This window comes from Spermophilus citellus, assembly GCF_964194105.1.
Source record: "Spermophilus citellus genome assembly, chromosome: 8".
Lineage (NCBI taxonomy): Eukaryota > Metazoa > Chordata > Mammalia > Rodentia > Sciuridae > Spermophilus > Spermophilus citellus.
The window spans coordinates 66,483,119-66,505,030 of NC_138189.1; the positions used below are offsets into that span (position 1 = coordinate 66,483,119).

At 44.9% G+C, this 21,912-nt stretch overlaps 1 protein-coding gene across 1 annotated transcript in view; it reads right to left on the reverse strand.

The window, feature by feature from the left end:
• Positions 1-21,228, reverse strand: part of SCD5 (stearoyl-CoA desaturase 5) — a 156,701-nt gene extending 135,473 nt beyond the window's left edge. The window contains exon 1 of the mRNA XM_081304329.1: positions 20,785-21,228. Within this exon, the coding sequence (XP_081160455.1) occupies positions 20,785-21,016 (232 nt within the window). The 5' untranslated portion in view covers positions 21,017-21,228. The remainder of the gene's footprint in view (positions 1-20,784) is intronic.
• Between the last annotated feature and the right edge of the window lie 684 nt (positions 21,229-21,912).

The following is a 21,912-nucleotide window of genomic DNA, read 5'->3' on the forward strand; positions in this document are numbered from 1 at the left end:
CTGCCACTGTTAGATGGCCTCTTTTTCTAGCCTGTCCTCTCATTCCCTGCTCACACACTGTACACACAGTCGTAAAGATGTGTGAAAGGAAGATGGAATTCTGCATTCAGGACAGGCCAAGATTTCTCCCCACCCCCATCCTAAGCAAAATGCGCATCTGACAGCTTCCAGAACCTACACTGTCTCCAGCCATAGTTCACCCCAGGGACCTGACCCAAATGGATTGCTCAAACACTGACATCATCAGATGTCTTTTGGAAGGTCCCTAGGAGGGCTGCATGCTTGGGGGGCTATTCCTGGTCAGCAGGCCCCAGGCTGTAAGCTAACCAGACCATCTCCCAGGAAGAGGAGGAGGAGGTCTGAGATTTTGTGACTTTGATGATTCCTTGATGTCCCCACAACAAAGACAAGTTCTCTTTAAAAAAAAATTACATATAACTGAGCATTTCTATCCAAGTAGTACTTATAATAACTAGAGGAAGTAATGAAGGTTAGCTTTCTTTGGTGTCTGGGAGTGGTAGGCAGAGTGATGGCCTCCCAAAGAGGTCCCATCCTGGTCTTTGGTATCAAAATATGTTACATTTCAGGGTAAAAAGGGAATTAAGGTTATGGACTGGATTAAGCTTGCTCATTAGCTGACCTTAATCTGGGGAAGAATCCTCTACCATTTAGGTGGGCTCAATGGAAGCACAAGGGTCCTTAGAACCGGAAGGGAAGCCGAAGGGGAGGTGGCATGATGTCCTACAAGAAAGATTTGACCTGCCATCACTGGTTTTGAAGATGCAGGAAGGGCCACGGTCAAGGGCAGCAGGCAGCCTCTGCAAGCTGAAAATGCCAAGGAAATAGGGCTTCCCAAAAGGAATGGAGGGAGACACCCTGATTTAGCACAGTGAGACCTGTGTCCGCCATCTAATCTGTAGATCTCTAAGATAATAAATCTGTTTTGCTATAAGGCATTTACTTCAGGATAGTTTGTTATGGCAATAAATAGAAAAGTAGCTGAGCAGAGGTGGGAAGGAGGCACTTGGGGTGCCTGCACTGCTCCCCTCACCCTGGTGGAACCATGGCACAATTGTGAGAAGAAAAGAGCAGCTTCTTTTTTCATCCTTGTCCTTTTTTTGTCCCATCATCCAAGGGCATCCCTTACTTGGGTAAAGGGTGCTTAGGAACTTACCCGATAAGATCTACTGAGTCCGTTACCTCCCATGTCACCCCCTTCATCCTACCAAGACTTAATTATCCTGCCAATTAAATGCATGCTTAGCATGAGCGAGGTCTTGGGCACAATCCCCAGAAAAAAAAAAAAAAAAAAAAAGAAGGAGGAGGAGGAGGAAAAAACTGAGCCATGCAAGTGATTATATTGACTGTAGATTTCCAAGGAATAATGGACAGTACACATAAATGGATACTTACTCCCTATTTATTCTTTCAGGAGATGCTGGCTTCCTCCAGACCAGCAGCACCTACTTAATCTTTTTAAAGTCACAGGCTCCACTCAGAATCTGATGGAAGAAAACGAATTACAGGTATAAAACCTCAGACTCTGTTGTAGGAGGCTCGTAAAAATAAAGGCCTGGAGCAGAACCCTGGCCCAGAACCCTGCTCCAAATGCTGGGACAGCTGAGGGTAAGTTAAAGGCTTTGTAAAGCCTGTTCTTAAAGTCATTTCCAGCTGGGTGTCGTGGTGCTCACCTGTAATCCCAGAGGCTCTGGAGGCTGAGGCAGGAGGATCAAAGCCAGCCTCTCAGCAACTTAGTGAAGCTATAAGCAATCTAGTGAGACCCTGTCTCAAAATAAAAAATAAAAAGGGCTGAGATGTGGCTTAGTGGTTAAGTGCCCTTGAATTCAATCCCTGGTATAAATAAATAAATAAAATATGAAAAAGGACTGGAGATGTGGCTCAGTTAAGTGCCCCTGATTCTATCCCTGGTACAAAAAACAAACAAACAAAAAAGTCATTTCCTACTAGCTACTTACTTTATGCCCTGGGCCACATAAGGCTGGTCCTGTTTCCAACCTATGACACTCCAGAATTATTTTGTAAGTATATGTTCTTTCCCACTGGTCTCTGTAATGAGAATAAGACATGAAGACAATGAAGAATCATGAAAAGGAGCTTTGAGAAATGACTCAGCCAGGGGGCTAGCTTTTTGTCAAGGTAACAACAGATCCTATAGGCAAAGAGGCACGATATCATGATGCCTTGGTAAATAATACCTGAGTTCCCCCAGAGCGGGGGTGGCCAAGCCTGCCTCTCTTCATGGGCCAAGGGGAGAGATTGACACTCATATCTTTGTTACTTTCACCTAGAGGGTGGCGATGGGAACTTCATCAGAGCTCCGCCACCAGGCATGAATGGCCAATGCTATCCCAACCCACTGTCACTCAGAGGTTGCTCACACACCTAGTTCCTAGATTGCTCCTTTGTAGAAAGTCAGAGTCTTCAGGCAATGTTACCTACTGGTGTCTGGCAGGGCTCAGGAATCAGACTTCCCATATCAGCTCAGTGACCTTTGGCAACTGAACACTAACTGCCACTCTGTTTCCTCTAGTGCAAAATGTGAACAAATGTCCATAATCCCTTATCCAAAATCTTGAGTCAAATGTGCTTCAAAGTTTAGAACTTTCCCAGTTTTAGAAAGGTAATACTGTGTGTACACTCCACAGTCAGGTCCACGTGAGTCTGCCATCAAACACATTCACAGGAAAATTCTAAATAGGATAACAATTTATGTCAGATTTTGCCACCAAATAAATTCACTTAGTCAAGTTTTCACTAAAAATCAGTTATGAAATAACTGTTTTCCAAGTATTGCTGCTGTTCATACCATAATTAAGACGCTGTGGCCCTATTACTACTTCACAGAGCTATTGTTGAGTGAAAAGCACTAAGTACGATGCCTGGTGCATAGTAAGCACCTAAATACTATGACATTTTTAGCCACCAATTCCCCTGCACATTCCACATCCTATGCCCAGAATGTGCTGTTACATCTGCTAGAAATGCCTTTCTCACAATGGTTCTGCCTAATGTACGTCCACCCTGCTCCCTCCAGAGGTAACCTCGGCCATACTCCTTCTCTGGCCATCCCTGCCTACTTCTGTCCTGATGCAACAGATAATTGGCCTAGATCCATCTCTCCTTCTAGAGCAGTGGTCAACCAACAGGCCCCATGGCAGATCTGTTAGTTGGTTGGTTGGTCAGTTGGTCCATCTGTCTTAATGGACTGTGGGGTGGAACAGTTGTCCCTCCCAGACTTGTTCAGTCAACTAGCTGTCCCTCCCCACCAGCTGAGGGTGATGGAGGTCTTCTTATGGGTCAGAACAATACCCTGTATATTTTCAGCACCTGGCCCAGAATAGGCCCATGTTCACAAAAGTGTAGGAAATGGGATTTAATGAGATATCTAAATCTCTTAGCCTTACTGTCTCCAAGCAGGTGCAGAAAAGCATATTCCAAAAGGGCTCCCTCAGGGCTCCTGAACTGAGCACAGACAAGAACACCAATATGCATACTCAGTGTCATCACAACAGTGTTTAGAGAACCTCTTTTGCATCTTAAAATACTTTATCTTTTTCATAAACCCAATTAATATCTACTAGAAATGGCCCTGGCCTTGGAGTTACTTGGGGGATTAATCAGCACTTTAGCTATTCAGCAAAGATTTATCTGAGTCCAAAATCTCTCCCTCCAGCCTGGAGACTGAAGACACACCTGGCTACCCAGAGCCCAGCTGGCCCTCTGCCTCCCAGAGGCCTGCTGCTCTTTCAGCCAGGGGCAGTGTGACACAGGGTCAAGGGGCTGCTTTGCTTTTAGCACTTTGATTTGCTTCTTCCCCATGAAGATTCCAGTGGAAGAAGCAGGGCCTGGCTGTTTGGCAGGCTCTCTGCCCACTCTTTGCCTTGCCTTCACATAGCTGAGTGAGAGCAACCTGGAAGCACTCCTCTGAGGAAGGCTAAATGAGCCTCAAGATCTCAAAAAGCTCTAGCAATGGCCTGAGAACCTCTCATACTAAATGAAAAAAAGCACTGGGAGGCACATCTTCTTCCCAGATTAGGGAGGGGGAAATTCTACAGCAGAAGAAGTGATGCTGCGATTTGACTGTGTCCCCAAAGTTTATATGTTGGAAACTTGAGCCCCAGTCATGATGTTAGGAGGCGGGGCCTAAAGGGAGGCATTTGGGTGGAGGGCACCTCCTTCAAAAGTAGATTAATGGGTTCCTTAAAAAGGGGTGAGTTCCTCCACCATCTGCTATGTGATGAAAGAACAAGAAGGCTCTTGCATGCTGATCCCTTGATCTTGCACTTCCCAGTCTCCAGAACGGTGAGCCAACACATCTGGGCTAATTATAATTTACCCATGTAAGTGCTTCTCTTGTTGCAGTACAAAATAGGCTGAAGTCAGGTTCTGCCCTGGGTGAGGGTGATCACTGCTCTTTGCCAGCCTGCAGGCCAGAAAAACCACCTATGTCCTGTGGCCACCGTTTACAGGATGCAGGTTAGGACTAACCTCTCCCTCCACCCCTTGGTTGTAGTGAACATCTACTGCCCTTTCAGGCCCATTCCTGGGGTCTTCCTGACCATTTTCATTTGTCAGTGGGTCAGAAAAGTGACAAAGGGTGCCCTTGTATCAGTTGGCAGAAGAGCCTGGATCCAAGATGCCACTGAAAGAGACAGTTTATCACAAGCAGAGCTACACTGTGTTTCCAGCTTACCAAGAAGGGGGCCGAGCTGAAAATGTGCCTGCTCTCCTCCAAATGTTGTGAAGCTTTCCTAGACAGGGAGTCTAGGAACCAGGCAGGGTACCATATGCCTGTAATCCCAGCGACATTTCCCTGGCATTTCAGGTAAACTAACAGTCACAGAACAATCCTGAATTTGGGATTGTACAGGAAGACACATTCCTCCTAAGCTACCAGCCCCTGGGGTGGAGCGTCACTAACACTCTGGGTACAAGAACCACCTGCAGTTTATTAAAATGCAGATTCCTGCGTCTGGCTTCAGAAAGTCAGGTTCTGGAGGTCTGGGTGGAGTCCTGAATCTGCATGCTCAAGAAACAGCTCATTTAAATGACTCCAGTGCAGACAGCAGACCTCGCTGAGGCAAACTGACCGACAGCTGATCCCTGCTCCTGGGTTTCTATGCCTCAACACTTTTAGATACAGTTTCTCAAAGCTCTTTTCTCCAGGGACTGTGGGCAGTTAGTAAGGGAAAGGCTGCTCCCAGGTTTTCCATACAGATCATGTAGCCAGAATCCCCTCGACCAACACTTAGGTATTTATGGAAGCAGTTTCTAGAATTCACTTCAACCTAATCTGAGAGGGGAAAAAAGAGCTACTAAAGGACATTACTAGGACACTCGATGACATTTGAGTAATCACTGAAGCTTAGGAAATATCAAGGTTATAGTTCCTAATTTGGGTAACTGTACTGTGGTTATGCTCTTTTTTTTTTTTTCCATGTTGCCTTGGCAATCCTTTCATTTTTCTTTTCTTTTTTTTTCTTTTTTTTTTTTTATTGGTTGTTCACAACGTTACAAAGCTCTTGACATATCATACTTCATACATTAGACTGAAGTGGGTTATGAACTCCCAATTTTACCCCAAATGCAGATTGCAGAGTCACATCGGTTACACATCCACAATTTTACATAATGCCCTATTAGTAATTGTTGTACTCTGCTCCCTTTCCTATCCCCCACTATCCCCCCCTCCCCTCCCCTCCCTTTTACTCTCTCTACCCCATCTACTGTAATCCATCTCCCTCCTTATTTATTTTCCCATTCCCCACCCAGCCTCTTATATGTAATTTTGTATAGCAATTAGGGTCTCCCTTCATTTCCATGCAATTTTCCTCATCTCTCCCTTTCCCTCCCATCTCATGTCACTGATTAATGTTACTCTTTTCTTCCCACTCTTCCTCCCTGCTCTGTTCATATTTGCTCTCATTATATCAAAGAAGACATTTGGCACTTGTTTTTTAGGGATTGGCTAGCTTCACTAAGCATAATCTGCTCTAGTGCTGTCCATTTCCCTGCAAATTCTATGATTTTGTCATTTTTTATTGCTGCATAGTACTCCATTGTGTATAGATGCCACATTTTTTTTATCCATTCATCTACTGAGGGGCATCTGGGTTGGTTCCACAGTCTAGCAATTGTGAATTGTGCTGCTATGAACATCGATGTGGCAGTATCCCTGTAGCATGCTCTTTTAAGGTCTTCAGGGAATAGTCCAAGAAGGGCAATAGCAGGGTCAAATGGTGGTTCCATTCCCATCTTTCCCAGGAATCTCCAAACTGCTTTCCAAATTGGCCGCACCAATTTGCAGTCCCACCAGCAATGTACAAGTGTACCCTTTTCTCCACAACCTCTCCAGCACTTGTTGTTGTTTGACTTCATAGTGGCTGCCAATCTTACTGGAGTGAAATGGTATCTTAGGGTGGTTTTGATTTGCATTTCTCTGACTGCTAGAGATGGTGAGCATTTTTTCATGTACTTATTGATTGATTGTATATCCTCCTCTGAGAGGTGTCTGTTCAGGTCCTTTGCCCATTTGTTGACTGGGTTATTTGTTATCTTATTGTCTAATTTTTTTAGTTCTTTGTATACTCTGGATATTAGGGCTCTATCTGAAGTGTGAGGAGTAAAGATTTGTTCCCAGGATGTAGGCTCCCTGTTTACCTCTCTTATTGTTTCTCTTGCTGAGAAAAAACTTTTAAGTTTAATTAAGTCCCATTTGTTGATTCTTGTTGTTAATTCTTGTGCTATGGGTGTCCTATTAAGGAATTTGGAGCCCGACCCCACAATCTGTAGATCGGAGCCAACTTTTTCTTCTATCAGACGCAGAGTCTCTGGTTTGATATCAAGTTCCCTGATCCATTTTGAGTTAACTTTTGTGCATGGCAAGAGAAAGGGATTCAGTTTCATTTTGTTGCATATGGATTTCCAGTTTTCCCAACACCATTTGTTGAAGATGCTATCCTTCCTCCATTGCATGCTTTTAGCCCCTTTATCAAACATAAGATAGTTGTAACTTTGTGGATTAGTCTCTGTGTCCTCTATTCTATACCATTGGTCCACCCGCCTGTTTTGGTACCAGTACCATGCTGTTTTTGTCACTATTGCTCTGTAATATAGTTTGAAATCTGGTATCGCTATACCACCTGATTCACGCTTCCTGTTTAGAATTGCTTTTGCTATTCTGGGTCTTTTATTTTTCCATATGAATTTCATGATTGCTTTGTCAATTTCTACAAGATATGCCTTTGGGATTTTGATTGGCATTGCATTAAACCTATAGAGAACTTTTGGTAATATCGCCATTTTGATGATGTTAGTTCTGCCTATCCATGAACAGGGTATGTTTTTCCATCTTCTAAGATCTTCATCAACTTCTCTCTTTAGGGTTCTGTAGTTTTCATTATATAAATCTTTCACCTCTTTTGTTAGGTTAATTCCCAAGTATTTTATTTTTTTTTGAGGATATCGTGAATGGAGTGTTTTTCCTCATTTCCGTTTCAGAAGTTTTGTCGCTGATATACAGAAATGCCTTTGATTTATGCGTGTTGATTTTATATCCTGCCACTTTGCTGAATTCATTTATTAGTTCTAGTAGTTTCTTTGTAGACCCTTTTGGGTCTTCTAGGTATAGAATCATGTCATCTGCAAATAGTGATAATTTAAGTTCTTCTTTTCCAATTTTTATGCCTTTAATTTCTTTCGTCTGTCTAATTGCTCTGGCCAGTGTTTCGAGAACTATATTGAATAGAAGTGGAGATAGAGGGCATCCCTGTCTTGTTCCGGATTTTAGAGGGAATGCCTTGTTCTTAGGAAATATACATTGAGATATTTAGAAATAAAAGGGGACAGTGCTTCCAACTCGTTCTCTAATGGTTCAGGAAAAAATAATATATGTACACATACGTACATACAAAGAGAAAAAAATGATAAAGCAAATGGAGCAAGCTGTAAATGGTGAGACTGGGCTGAGAGTTTCTTGTACTGTTATGGGCCAGGCTATAGGGCAATGACCAAACAGATTCCATTTTGCCCTGAGATTCCACGTCATGTAAGAAATGCTTCTCCCAGGTAAAGCCCCACCTCCGTACCCATTAACAGTTGCTTAGCATAGTATGTTTGGCAACACAAAATGGCAATTCTTATACAATGTAAAAGTGTTCTGTATTTGGTTCCCATTTTTCTTGGACAAGGTACCTTGTCAGAAATTGATTGTCTAGATGTTAGTAATCATTCTTTAACTTGTACACAACTAGGGACATTTTGGCCCACTCTCTTTTCTGCTTATGATTTTAGATCTCATGATGTTGTTTATGGTTTTGAATCATAGCAACAGCCACTTATGCTTCAATACGGTTTTGGACTATAAAAGGTGTACTCAAACCCTGGGAGGGGGCCGAAGGGTATAGACTTGCAGCCTACTCCTCAGCCTGCCAGCTAGTAGATCCGGTCCACCAGCTGGTGAATAAAGTTTCTGTCTCCTGCTTTAAGATCGATTCAGGAGGCTGGGATTGTGGCTCAGCAGTAGAGTGCTTGCCTAGCATGGGCAGGACCCGGGTTCGATCCTCAGCACCACATAAAAATAAAGGCATTGTGTTGTGTCCGTCTACACCTAAAAAAATAAATAAATGTTTTTAAAAATGTATGTATAAAAAAAGATCGACAGTGATTTATTGCAGTCTCACCTTGACAGTACCATTTTTATGAGTCTAAAATTGTGTATCAAGGTAAAAAATTGCAAAGAAAAAAAATCCCAAGGTAAGCAAGGATCGGAGGTGGGTAATAGACTATTCTTTTTTGTATATGCTTGAAACTTCATTTAATTAAAAAAAATTACCTGTACCAAGCCTCAGGTATAGTTTGAGTGACACTGGCCCTGGGCTAGCTGATGGGCCTAGACACCATTTACCTTTATGGGAAAATTAATTGTGAGTTAGGAGCACCTCCTGACTTGTGGCACTTTCCTCATCTGTCCCCTTACCTCCCAACACCACAAGGAAGTAACTTTATAATTTTATTTTTACAATGTTATTTTTTCTGATGATAAAAGTAATATCAATTCTCTCAGATGGGAAAATCTTATGCAAAGGCAATTATAAATGAAAATTACAATCACCTTTTAGACACACATTGCTTCTATCACAAAAGGAGTTTCTTCTTGGACAAGTGAGTCATCTAAAACCACAGATTTTTTTTTTTTTTTTTTTTTTGAGGATTGAATCCAGGGATTTTTAACCACTGAGCCACATCCACAGCCCTTTTAATTTTTTATTTTAAGACAGGGTCTCACTAGGTGGCTTACAGCCTCACTAAGTTGCTGAGGCTGGCCTTGAACCTGAAATTCTCCTGTCTCAGCCTCCCAATTTGCTGGGATCACAGGTGTATGTCACTATGCCCTGCTAAACCTTAGATTGTGATTGGGCTCTAATACCTTTCCTCACACAGTATGGGGATATCAACTTAGACTGGAATATATTAATTTTCTTTTAAATTCTCATATTTTAATAGAACTGTGAATGGGATAGAAGCTAAAGATTATACAGATTATACAACAAGAGAACGAATATGCAGAGGTGATAGTAAAAATATTTGACAACCCACAAGGCACCAACCAATCAAAACAGATGTAGAGTTAAGCCCTGCAGCTGAGCCAGGCATTGACCTTTTAGCTTCAGGATTGCTGGGGATTCCATGCATAGCAGAAAAGGCAGAAGCAACTGGTTATTTCAATATTTTAATCACTAGTAGAACCACAGTGGTGCATGCTGATTGAATACAAGCTCTGCGCCCAAGGGAATATGAGATTTAATAACTGCTTATTCCAGCTCTCCTAGGAGCACTGCCAAGCTAGTTCATATCTACCTTATACCCAGATGGTGTGACTTAACTTGCCCCAGAGCTCCAGATGGAATTCTAGGACATCATTCTATGCCTACTCTGGCATATTTTTGAACTGAAGGAAATTGAACAGAAACAGATATATTAACAACAAACAAACAAACAAAAAATGAATGACAAAAAGAAACCCACCTCTCTACCATTCCCTTATTTACCTAAAAGCAGGACATACATTTATAAGGGCTAGTGTCCTTCCCCTACCTTCTACCAGGAAAGACAACGGTTGACCAAAATTAGGCCCCTGTCAGCCTGGAGACCCACAAAACCAACTTAAGGAGGCCTACTAACTAGCCTTTATCTATTTGCCTTTCTACAGTCAGAGTCTTTCTTCTCTAGAAATGTACTTTGTTGCTTCTCTAAAAATGTACCCTTCTGGGCTAACTTTAGAAAGATCATCAGGCTCTAGATATTTGATATAAACTTCAGCTACAAATTAAAAAGTCTCATTAAAAACAGTACTTTGTATCCATTTTGAACCAATAAAATTCTAAAGACTTGTGAGGCCCTGGGTTTGATTCTCAGTACCACATATAAGTAAATAAAATAAAGGTTTATTGACAACAAAAAATATTTTTTTAAATTTTTTTTAAATGTACCCTTCTGTGCTGAAGATGCTCTATAGGTGAAATTCAAAGCCACCTCTTTGAGACCTACTCATTCCCCGTGTGTCTCCCATGTATACATATGAAGTATATAGGCCAATAAACTTCTGTTCATCATTGTTTTTAATTGGTCTTTTGGTGCAGGGCTCTGTCCCAACTAAGAACTATGAAGGGAAGAAAAAAAATTACTTTTTCCTTCTTTTGTAGGAAAGACCCTGAAGTAATGTGAATAGAGCTCAAAAATGTTACTGGCTCACCCGCTTTTCAAGTTCTGCAGAGCCCAAGATATGTGGGCCTTATTCACACTTGCTAATAAGTATCTCCGCTTGCTTATCGTGACTCATGGGCCCACAAATGCTTTGGGAACACTTCAAGTGAGTCGCAGACTGAGAACAGAGTCAAGTTTCATTGAAACTATCTCAAAATCTTCTTATGAACATACCTGGGAGAGGAGTGAACTGGTGAACTACTCCATGAAACACTTAAGTTTCAGAAATTCATTTCTAATTTCATGCATGGAACTTTGAAAGGATAAGAGTATTTTCCATTTTCTGCCCCAGCCTAGAGAACAATAGTTGCTCCTTTGAGTTACCAAAGATAGAAGAGTAGAGACCTAAGTCTTTGTTTTCTCACTCAATGTCTGGCCCAGGGCCCTAAGTAATTAATTGCTTGCTTGATAAATGCTTTTGATGAGGAGGATGCTATTAGAGATGGCCTGGCCCATTTAGCTCCCAGATTGTGTTCATAAGCCATCCTCCCTTCAGAGAACCAAGCTAAAACCAGCACAGCCCCAATAGCAAGTAGATGATGATATCCATATGCTAGCCAGTGATAGAAGAAGAAAATGCATTTAAACCTGACTTTTAAATCTCTATTCTTATTTCATTTCCAAGTTCATTGATATTTGATATTTCTTCTCCCATTTCAGAGGCACTATTAGGAATCTTCCACCCTAAGAGACGTAACCACCTCCCAGAGCAACATCCATTAAACACTTACCTTAAGTAGGCAATTTACATGCGTATCTGACTCAAAGGTTTTACATGACTACAATACAGTTCTGCTCTGTACATCTTCCTGAATGTGCACTTTCAAAAACTGTTTTCGGTACTCTATCTAAAAGCTATTGTTCTGTTTTCCTCATCACACAGTTAGCACCTTCCCTCTTGGTAATACACTTTGTTCTTAGATTGTTTGTGCAAATAAAAAGTACCTGCTGGGTGGGGTCAAGTGAGGAGACACTGGACTTTTAACTGCCCTTAAGTAAAAACTGGGATAAGAGAACAGAAATCTGGCTGTGACTTCATCAGTGAGGTTCTGCATCACATGAAAGATGAGGAAAATGACCAATCATGAAAATCAGCATTCCAGGGAAATTGTGTCTCCAAGGTTAAGAACATTCTAAGTCACTGGCTTTCTATCTTTTTAATTCAGTTAAATTAAGCCAGGAACCCTACTCCAAAAGTGGTTAAGAATTCTCTGTGCCCAGAGTCACATTCCCCACCTTCAACACTCCCTCCACCCAACCTGTCACCCCTCATCAAAGCCCTGAGGAGCAGTAGAGAGCTCTGCAAGCTTCTCCTGAGATCAGGGCTACTCACAGGGTGGACAGGTGCAGAGGGGCATGCAGATCTCCAGGGCCCTGAGGAAAAGGTCTCTCTTTCCTCAGCCCTTCTCCCCAAACCAAACAGTTCTCCTACAGGGCTGGGGAACACTGTTAAAGGTAAGGGACCAAATGCAAATTCCCTTTGAAAAACCGTGCAGTGACTTAGACTCATTCATTCATCCCTTGATCTGTCCACCCTGTACTGCACATGTTGGGTATCATCACAGCAGAAGCCCTGTGTCAGGTTGGAGCAGAGGAGCCCTGGAGGAGCTTGGAGCCTCAGGGGAAAGCAGACATTTATGACTCACCAGGATGACCACAAGACCCCAGACAAGCATAAGGGGTCAGGAGCAGAGGGCAGAGCACATTGAAATGTAAGACATAGAAACTGAAGCCTCTCCAGACACAGGAGGTGAACCACGAGGAGAAAGGAAGGAAGAAGAGGTACAGTCTGTACCAGCAGCCATGCCTGCCTCTTCCCTCCAGCAGAGCCTGGGGTTTGTTTGGCTGTTTGTCCACACCTCATGTGACTTGGTGGCTGCTAGGGTCTGCATGAATTCGTCTAACTTCATGTGTTGAAATCTTCACTCCCAATGTGGTGGAAGTTGGAGGTGAGGCTTTGAGGGTGGTACCCCCGGGGATGGAATCAGTGCCCTCATAAAAGAGGATCCAGAGACACCATGCCCTTTCCACCATGTGTGTACACAGAGAGAAGGTGCCATTCTTTTAATCCGGAAGTGGGCCCTCACTAGGGACCTATCTACAGCCTCCTTGATCTGGGACCTCCCAGCCTCCAGAACCCTGAGAAACAAATCTGTGTGGTTTAAAGGTTCGATTACAGCAGCCTGGTGGGCTAGAACGGCAGCCAGCCCTGAAAAGGCTGAACCAGCCACCGTAATCCATTCCCTTGCCAGTGACTGGTTTAATAAGGCACATGTGACCCAGTCCTACAAGTGAGACTTGAGGGGACATCAGTTGTGAGGCAACAAGGAAAAGATTTTTATTCTGTGATAAAACAAGAAGGGGCAGCCTCTCTCTTCTTCCATAGGACAGTATTGTAACTCCACAGAGTTGCCTAGAATTCTGGCAGTCATCTTGTAACCATGAGGAAAACATTTAGTTTAGTGACAAGACCACCAAAGAAAACTGCTCTTAGATGCTATTGCTGGGTCCTCCCATTAGTGTCCTGCCTCAGAATTTCTCATTTTTTGAAATGAGAAATCTTCGTTATCATCTAAGCCACTGAAACTGCATTTTGTGATACCTGCAGCCAAGAGCCAAATTTTATCCCAACTGATAAAATCTGCTTCTCAATTTTTGTGGAAGGCAGCCCAACCCCCAGGCTCCTCCCTGTTACCAGTTCAATTGTTAAATAGACATGCTAAAGTCCCAAAGGCCATGCACAGGGTCTCCTTGTTATTTTCCCCTGTATCTATTCATGAAAATAAAATTAATTTTCTAGCCCATGAATTAAACATTGCTGCTGCTGCCGGTGGTTGAAAGACTAGCAACGGCCTTTTGTTGGTAAGAGAAGCAGGATCCCGACATGTTCTAAAATAAGCTATAAGGAGTCAAAAGTGTAGGAGGGGAAGCAAAGGAAAAGAGACCATTAAAAGGAAAATTGCAAAATCCCACTCAAGTTTAGCTTCTCTAAATTGCCAGCTTGTGGTCACAGGGTGCTTATCTAACCATAGCATGTAGATGAGCCGTGGAGATATCGTTAAAATGCAGCTATTGATTCAATAGGTCAGAGATAGAATCTGAGATTGGCTATTTCTGAAAGCTCCCAGGTAATGCTGAGGGCTGCTGATCCAAGGACCAACCACACTTTGTGTAGCAAGGCTCTTAAGGCTCAGGTGGCTCAGCTGGGGGATGCCTGGGTGTTTGCTATAAAACTCTAGGACGCTCCAGAAGAAGCCTGCAGCCTGAGGGAACCCAGAGCCCTCAAACCATTCCTTGTAAACATCAGAGCCTGCAGTATCCCTAACACCCACAGAAATGGGGAGCAGGATGTAGAAGAGTAGACCCTTTACCCCTAGAATGCAGGCTAGTGAGAACCAGCTGCTTTAAGGCCAGTTTGAGGGTGGAAGTGAGGTAGGAATGGGAACAGCCCCCCTCCATGGGTAACTTTTAGAAGCCCCTTGGTCAGCCAGCCCCAGTTTCCTGCAGACTCCCCTCAGTTCCCACCTCTTCTAGTGCAGCTCTGGACTGTGCAACCTATATGACTTGGTGGGTATTGGCTGTGCATCTATTTCTCCAGCTCACCTGCCTCAGGATGGCAATAATGAATGGGGGTAATAAATAGTGTTAAATAAGGAAACTAAATAAGGTTATCAGCTGTGCATCAGAAACACTAAAAAAATTAAAATAGTTTTTTTTTTTTTTTTTTTTTTTTTTTTTTTTTAAGCCAGGATATCACTCTGGGAGATTCCAATTCAGTAGCATGGGGAGGGGCTCAGGCTTCTGAAAAATTTAAAACCTACTCAAGTGATTCTGATGATAGGTCATTTTTAACAACCACCAGAATGAAAAAACAAGCTGGGCACAGTGGCTCATGCCTGTAATCCCAGCAACCCAGAAGACTGAGGCAGGACAACTGCAAGTTTTAGGCCAGCCTCAGCAACTTAACAGCAGTCCTAGCCAAAGTAGAAAAGGGAGAAAAATAAACAAAAAGCATCCCAATTAGAAAGGAAGAGGTGTGCACACCTGTAATCCCAGACACTCAGGAGGCTGAGGCAAGAGCGTAAGGATTCGAGGCCAGCCTGGGCAACTTAGTGAGACCCTGTCTGAAAAGATAAAAAAAAGGGCTAGGGGTGTGGCTCAGTGATAGCTTGCCTAGCACATGAAAGGCGCTGAGTTCAATCCCCAGTACTGAGAGAAAGAGAGAGAGAGAGAGAGAAATATTAGTGGATGTGAATACATGAATCTAGGGCCTTGCGCATGCTAAGCATGTAAGACTTCGAGACTCTCTCTCATGGCCATTGACACACACAATGAAAAAACAACAATATTTATAAGGGAGGCAACTGGCCCTGTGGAGGCCACCAATCCACTGCCAAGGGAAATAAAACCTGAAGCAAACCACCTTTCAGCATGACCTGGGCTTTCTGACCACCAGGGGGTTTGCTTCATCCAGGGGTCTGGATCCAACAAGTCTCAGCCTGCAAAGGAAGAGCTGAACAGAGGAGCCCAGAGGAGGGAAGCCCAAAGGGAGTGAGCCAATGAAGGAGGGAGGGCTGATGTTGGCTGTGTGCGGGCTTCAGGGCCAAGCCTCTGCTTCATTCCATTCCAGCTGCAGCCCAACGCTGCTTGTTCTGTTACAATCCCCAGTGCACAGCTGAAGAGAGGATGAGTAATTTGCTCAAGGCTACACTGGGGTGATGGGCAGGACGTTGGGCCTAGACCCTTTATTTCAGATCCCATACTCTTTTTTTTTTTTTTTTTTTTCTGTGTTAGGAATGAAACCAGGGCCTTGCCCATTCTAGGCAAGCACTCCACCTCTGAGCTACACACCCAGCCCCAAAGTCTTCTTTATACCCCAAGGGTGGTGGCACTTCTAATGAAACATAGGACAGAGGGACAGGTAGACTGTGTGACAGAGATGACAGAATGTCAAAATAAATGCTCAAGGAAAATGCCCCCCAAACTCATTTGCTTTTGTAAATCCTTAAAAAAAAAACCCCATCAAGGAGGCTGGGGGTGTAGCTCGGTGTTAGACCACTTGCCTAGCATGGGTGAGACCCTGGGTTCAACCGCTAGCACTGGGAAAGAAATTAAAAAATAAATAAACTACCATGGCTGTTGTCATCCTTTTGTATTATCTATCAGTGGCTTTTTCTAAGTGATCATTATAATCTTATGCAAGACACAAAACTAGATTGAGAACTAAAACATTATAGCAGAGTCATATCGAATATTAAAAGTTCTGCCTCACATTTGAATCACGAGTACTCAAGCCTCCTCACATCTCTTGGGGGATAATAAATAGTAGAGTGTCTACTCTCTGGAAAGCCCTTTAATATATGCCCCCTGTCAGTTTAGTATTACTGTTCCCATTTTACAGACGAGGAAACCAAAGCTCACAAATTATAAAGGGCAAGTCTGAAGTGGAACTAATTGGCAATGCCAAGATTCCCAGCCCTGGTTTCCACTCTGCAGCTCAATTTCTCATTTTATGATCACAGCGAAGCCTGCAGTGACCTTGACTGGTTTTGGAAAAAAACTGAGTTAATAATGTTAACCTCAATCTATATTTACACTTGCTGGAACCATTTAGCCAGCAAAAAGCACTCTATTCTCTCTGGTTTTGCTCCAGTCCAATCGGAGCAAGTTCTTAGATGTGCCCATTTATTAAAAATGCAGGAGTTGCAACAACACTGGGCCGGGATTACAGGGTTTAAAAGGAAGGGCCATTCGGTTTTTTAGTTTTGGGTTTTTGAATACTTTATTTCAGTATTACAGACTTTTTTTTTTTTTTAAATGATGGCTCAAGGAGACAGAAAGGGAAAAAAAAGTCAAAACTGAGATTCAGAAAAATAATTTGGCCCTGTTTCTACGGCAATCATTACTGGCTATGTTCCAGAATTCCCAAAGACAGTGTCAAAGACCAGGTGAGGTGTCAGAGGAACAAAAAAAAAGATTCTTAGCTGCAAAATGGTGATCTTTTGGAAGAAAGTAGACAGAAAGAAAGAGGAGGGCATTCAGGAGAAAGTACAGAAAGGATTTTTTTCCTTTGGGGATTTTGAGAAAGAGCCTTTATTTTCAAAGCCAAAACAAGAGACGCAATGAAGCCAAGTTCTATGCCAATTTATTGGGCTGCAGAAAGGCCTTTTATTTTTCTATTAAAGAAAAAGAGCCAGTATTAGGATCAATAATAAAAATAGCAGCTCACAATTACTTAATACCAACCAAGGACTAGGAACTGTGCAAAGTGATTTACATATATCAGCTAATTTAATTCTCACAATTTCATGAACAAGTATCATTAATACACCCAATTTACAGGTGAGAAACAGGTTCAGAGATGTTAATTTATCCAAGGCCATGCAAGAACAGCAGGGGATTTCCATTCAGATCTACCCCTCTGTTGAGCCTTGCTCACCCTAAAACACAGGGAGACAAGACAGAAGTCCACTGCCATGCATTTGCAGGGCTCTTCAACACCCTGAAGACCTTCATGGAAAAGAAACATAAGAAACAAACACATCAGGACCAACAAAGACATCTATTCTAAGTCGTGGATGTAGGTTACCCCAATGCCTCACAGAAGACAGCTCATCTTTGGGTAGTTTTCAAAACGTGCATGTTGGACCACCCAGCTTCTCCTGACTCCCCTCCCCCATGCCACCTTTAATCTCCAATTCTCAACTCTCTTGCCCACTCAGGACAGTCTAGATACAGAAGTGCCCAGAGAATCCCACATCCGCCTTCACAATAGTCACATTTACCCCAGGGGAGGATAGAAAGAGGATGGCTGATCCATTCAAAAGAGAAAGGTAAATGACTACTTTGCAACTAACATTGACCTTTAGGGGAAAGACATATCTCACCATGGGATACATTTAGGGGGCTCTGATGACATTTAGAGAGAAACTAGGAAAGTTCTTGATGTTTCTAGGAGTCACCAGTCAGATTCCTGGAGACAATCAGGGAAAGGTTCCATGGGGAAGCAGCCCCAGGACTTTTACCTCAAAACAATATCCAGGGCATTGTCTAACTGTCTCCTTGGCCAGGAATTCTCGAAGCTGGCACTTTTGAGACCTCAAGCTTTCAGGGGAGCTTTTTCCTCCCAGTGGAGTTTGATTTCTGTACCTGAAACTAATGAACTCATCCCTGAGGACCTGTGAAAACCAAGAGCATTCTGTTCTGACAGCCTGCCCACTGAGGAAACTGGGATGATCAGAAGGAAAAATTACTTGCTCTGGTCCTGAGGAGGTTGGGGGCTGAGGATTAGGCCGGGCAGGAGATGGAAGGAAGTACTTCATGGATCTTTCACGGATGATATTTTTCACCATGTAAATCACTCCCCGCACACTGCACACCTAATATATCCCTTGAGTGGGGCACTCACTGCACGTATGCCTCTTGTTTTAGGCAACCTCATTTGAGGTGGAGGATAGCAAGCCTATTTCCTTGACAACTCAGGTCTCTGAAAGGATGAGCAGCTCACTGGGGCAAGAACTCGGCCTTAGGCCAGGCATGGTGGCACACACCTGTAAACCAGCCACTTGGGAGGCTGAGGCAGGAGGATCCTGAGTTCAAAGCCAGCCTCAGCAACTTAGTGAGGCCCTGTCTCTAAATAAAATACAAAAGGGGGGGGGGGGCGCTGGGGATATGGCTCAGTGGTTAAGTGCCCCTGGGTTCAATCCCCAGTACCACAAAAACAAATTCAGCCCAAATGCTACACAGAACCAGTGAGGGAGGTGTAGGTAAAAGGCCTTCAGTGGGGGTAGATTTGTGGGTCAAGACACTAGGATTTTTTCTGAAAATAGCTGTGACACAACAGTCCCCTACTCCTCCTGCTTGCCTGAGAGCCTAGACATTATCACAACTGATCTTAGCTGCAATATGATTGTATGATTGTCCCTCTTTCCTGCCCCCCCTCCACCATCATTCGAAATGTTTCTAAGTCACAATTTGGGGCACTGAAACTACCACATCCAGCACTGCATTTTTTTTTTTTTTTTTGAGAGGCAATGAAGGTAAGGAAAAGAAGAAGAGAGAACAGAGCTGATAGAGAGTGGCAGAGGTACAGGATGGGGTTTGGCAACATCACCTGCAAAAGGGAAACTAGATTCCTGCAGTGTGTTGCCTTCTCTGAGGCAGTCAGAGGAGTTTGGGGGCCAACAGAGGGCCTGCTGGTCAAGATCTTTCAGCACAAAGATTCAGTCTTCACCACTGAGAACAGTCTGGGAAAGGGCAGAGGTGACTTGGCAAACCTAAGGAGGAGAGCCTGGTCCTTGTGGCTCCTGGAGGAATGCCCGGGTCCTGGGGTTCAGAGGTTGTAAGCAGTGGAGCCTGTGAGTCCCATGGAGCTCTAGGCATGTAAGATAATATTTTAAGTGCTCACTTCTTGAGCATGTTCTAAACATTGAAGCTATTAAAGGTAAGGCCCAGTCCCCCAGAGGCAGGTAGGCTCTGAAGTTCAATGCCCAGCCCCACTTCTGGAAGCTGAGGGAACAAGGGCCTGGATGGAGCCTCCAGGCAGCAGAGGCTTTGGTTAGCAGTGGGAGTGTATCCATTAAGCAATGGCTGCATGTCTTACAATGTTGTCACTTACAGATAAAGGAAGACAGAGAATTAAACCATTTAAAAGAACAATGGGGAAAACCACAAGGAATTGAGAAGGCACAATGAGGAAGCAGGATTACCAGAGCTCTGGGGGGACTTTAAAGGCTTTAGGGATTCCCTAAAACACTTGCCTCTCACCATCCCTCAACACTGTGTTCACTCTCTGAGCCACACCCCCCTTTAAAAGGTACCAAGTTCTGGATGGGTTTGCTTCCAAGATAAGGGACTACAGGGCTTCAAGGGAAGGCTTGGAACCCCAGTGGCCCTATTCTCTATATATGCATCTGCAACTGGATCTATGCCAAATTAGCAGCTTTGAAGAAAGAGGTCTTCTTAATGTCTTCTTGTCTCTGCCCCTCTGAAAATAAAAGTAGGTTGTGCTTCTCCTGTCCCAGTTCTTTATAGGGAAACCAGAGCTAAAGGGCTTCTTGGATTACCGCTTCCAGTTCTCAGTCCAGTGTATCAATGACTGTGCCTTTTGTCTTGGCTACTGCAGTTTTGATGAGAGAAGCCAAAACCAGTCTTGGGGCTAGGAAGGCCTGCTAGATGGTTAAGCGACTGAGATCCTGCAGCACAGGCACGGAGGTCCTGGGACCTCTGGAGAGGTGGTGCTCTGCTCCTGGGATTCCTTCCCTGTGGTAGGAGGTGTAAGAAAGGAGGATGGCCAGAAAGCCACAGGTGCACTCACAGGTGCAGAACACATCTGCACTGGCCAGGTAGAGAAAGCCTCTGGAGAGGTTGGTGCTGGGGCAGATCGCTCTCTCCATGGGCTCCTTTGCTCACAGAGAAACTTCTGGGGCTGGAGAACTGCAAGTGGGCATTGCAAGATCATGGAGCGAGGAGGTAGAGGGGGCTTAAAGAGGCAGGAAAGGAACTGTTTTCTTCAATCTAATGCTTGAAAACCAAGACTCAATCTTGTGCCAGGTCTCTTCCCGCTTCCCTTGTCTTTATTTTTATTAACTCGTCCGTGACCCGCCAAGGAGACCAGAAGTTGAAACACTGCAGACAGAACCCTGGGACCCACACAGCCACACTACTACCCGCTGTCCTGGCTCCTTGAGCCTATACCTAGGCACTCTCTCTGCTCGCCTTGGACGGCAGGGCTGGGTCCCTCTTTCTCTCCATAAGAGGGCCAGCAAAAGCTCTTTTTCAGGCTAACCGCGGGGGAAAGCAAAAGTTGGAAATGCCAGGGCAGAAATACCTGCCCGTCGGAAAGGGTGCAGAACTGGATCCCTAGGGGGCCGGGACGCGTAGGGAAGGCGAGGGGAGAACCAGGGAGCTTCGCACCGCTTGTGGCCGAGCAGCGACCTCGAGCGCCAGGTGGGGCCCCTCCACTAAGCCTGGAGCGTAGGGGGCGCCGGCGGCACTTACCCCAGAGCAGAGTGAGCGGCATGGCTTTGGGGATGAGCACCAAGGAGTACATGGCACCCAAGTGAAGCAGGCTCATCAGGACCACGTTCCTCCAGACGATGTTCAGCCGCTGCTCACGCGCGCCAGGCCTCTCCTGGCGATCGCCGTACGCCAAGCCTTCGAGCTCAGCACGGATTTCCTCCTTGGCATCGCAGAAGGAAACCTTCCCCGCGTCAGTGGCCTGGCCTGGCATGGCTGGGTGAGAGGTGGGCGCTGGCAGCAGCGACGCGCAGAGCAACTGGCTGCGGCGGGGGCTCTTGCCTTTTAGCCGGGATTCTCCGCACCTCGCGTCCCCGCCCTCCCAGCCCTTCTCTCTTCTTCAGGCGTTCAGCGTAGCCTAAGGATGCCAATCCTGGCGGACGGCATCTGTTGCTGGCGTGTCACCCGTGCAGCTGTCGAGCTCAACTCCGCTGCGAGGAAGAGGAGGCGGGAGCGTGGGGCGGGAGAAGGCGCGGAGCAGGGGCCGAGAGGGCGGGGTGGAGAGGGCTGGAGCGCTCGCCGGGAGCCGGGGAAGAAAGACCTGCATAGCTACAGCCAATCAGCACTGCCCGTGGGGCTCTTAAAGAAAAGGCCCCCTAAGCCCGGAGTCTGGGCTCCGCAGGGAGCCCCCCTGGACCGGAGTTGGCAGCTCCTGACCGGGGTTCGGTGAGATGGGGCTCCGGGGACAGGGAGCCTGCAGCATGGCTTTCAGAGTGGCTCCCAGCACTCTTGTTGGTTTATGTGTGTCTATTTTCTCTAGACCCTAAGCATACCGTTTCTAGGTGATTCCCATTTGAACCTCGTCCCCCTTTCCTCCCTCAAGCCACAGACCAATCTTGTTGGAAATTTAAAATATTTGCTTGGAGTTTCACCGGGAGTTAAGGGCCACATTTACCATGAGAATCTTAAATTCCTGTCTGGCGGTTAGTAAGGCTCCCTAGGTCCAGGAGAGGAGTGTATGGCAGTCAGTCAACTCTTAGGGAGCCGCGGATGATCCAGGCACACAGCAGGGGCTCAGCGCTTGGTGGTTGATGCTAGAGGATTTGGAGCTGGCTACCAGCCAACAGTGCCTTGCTGCTGCTCAGCTCATCAGCCCTACAGCTCTGTTTA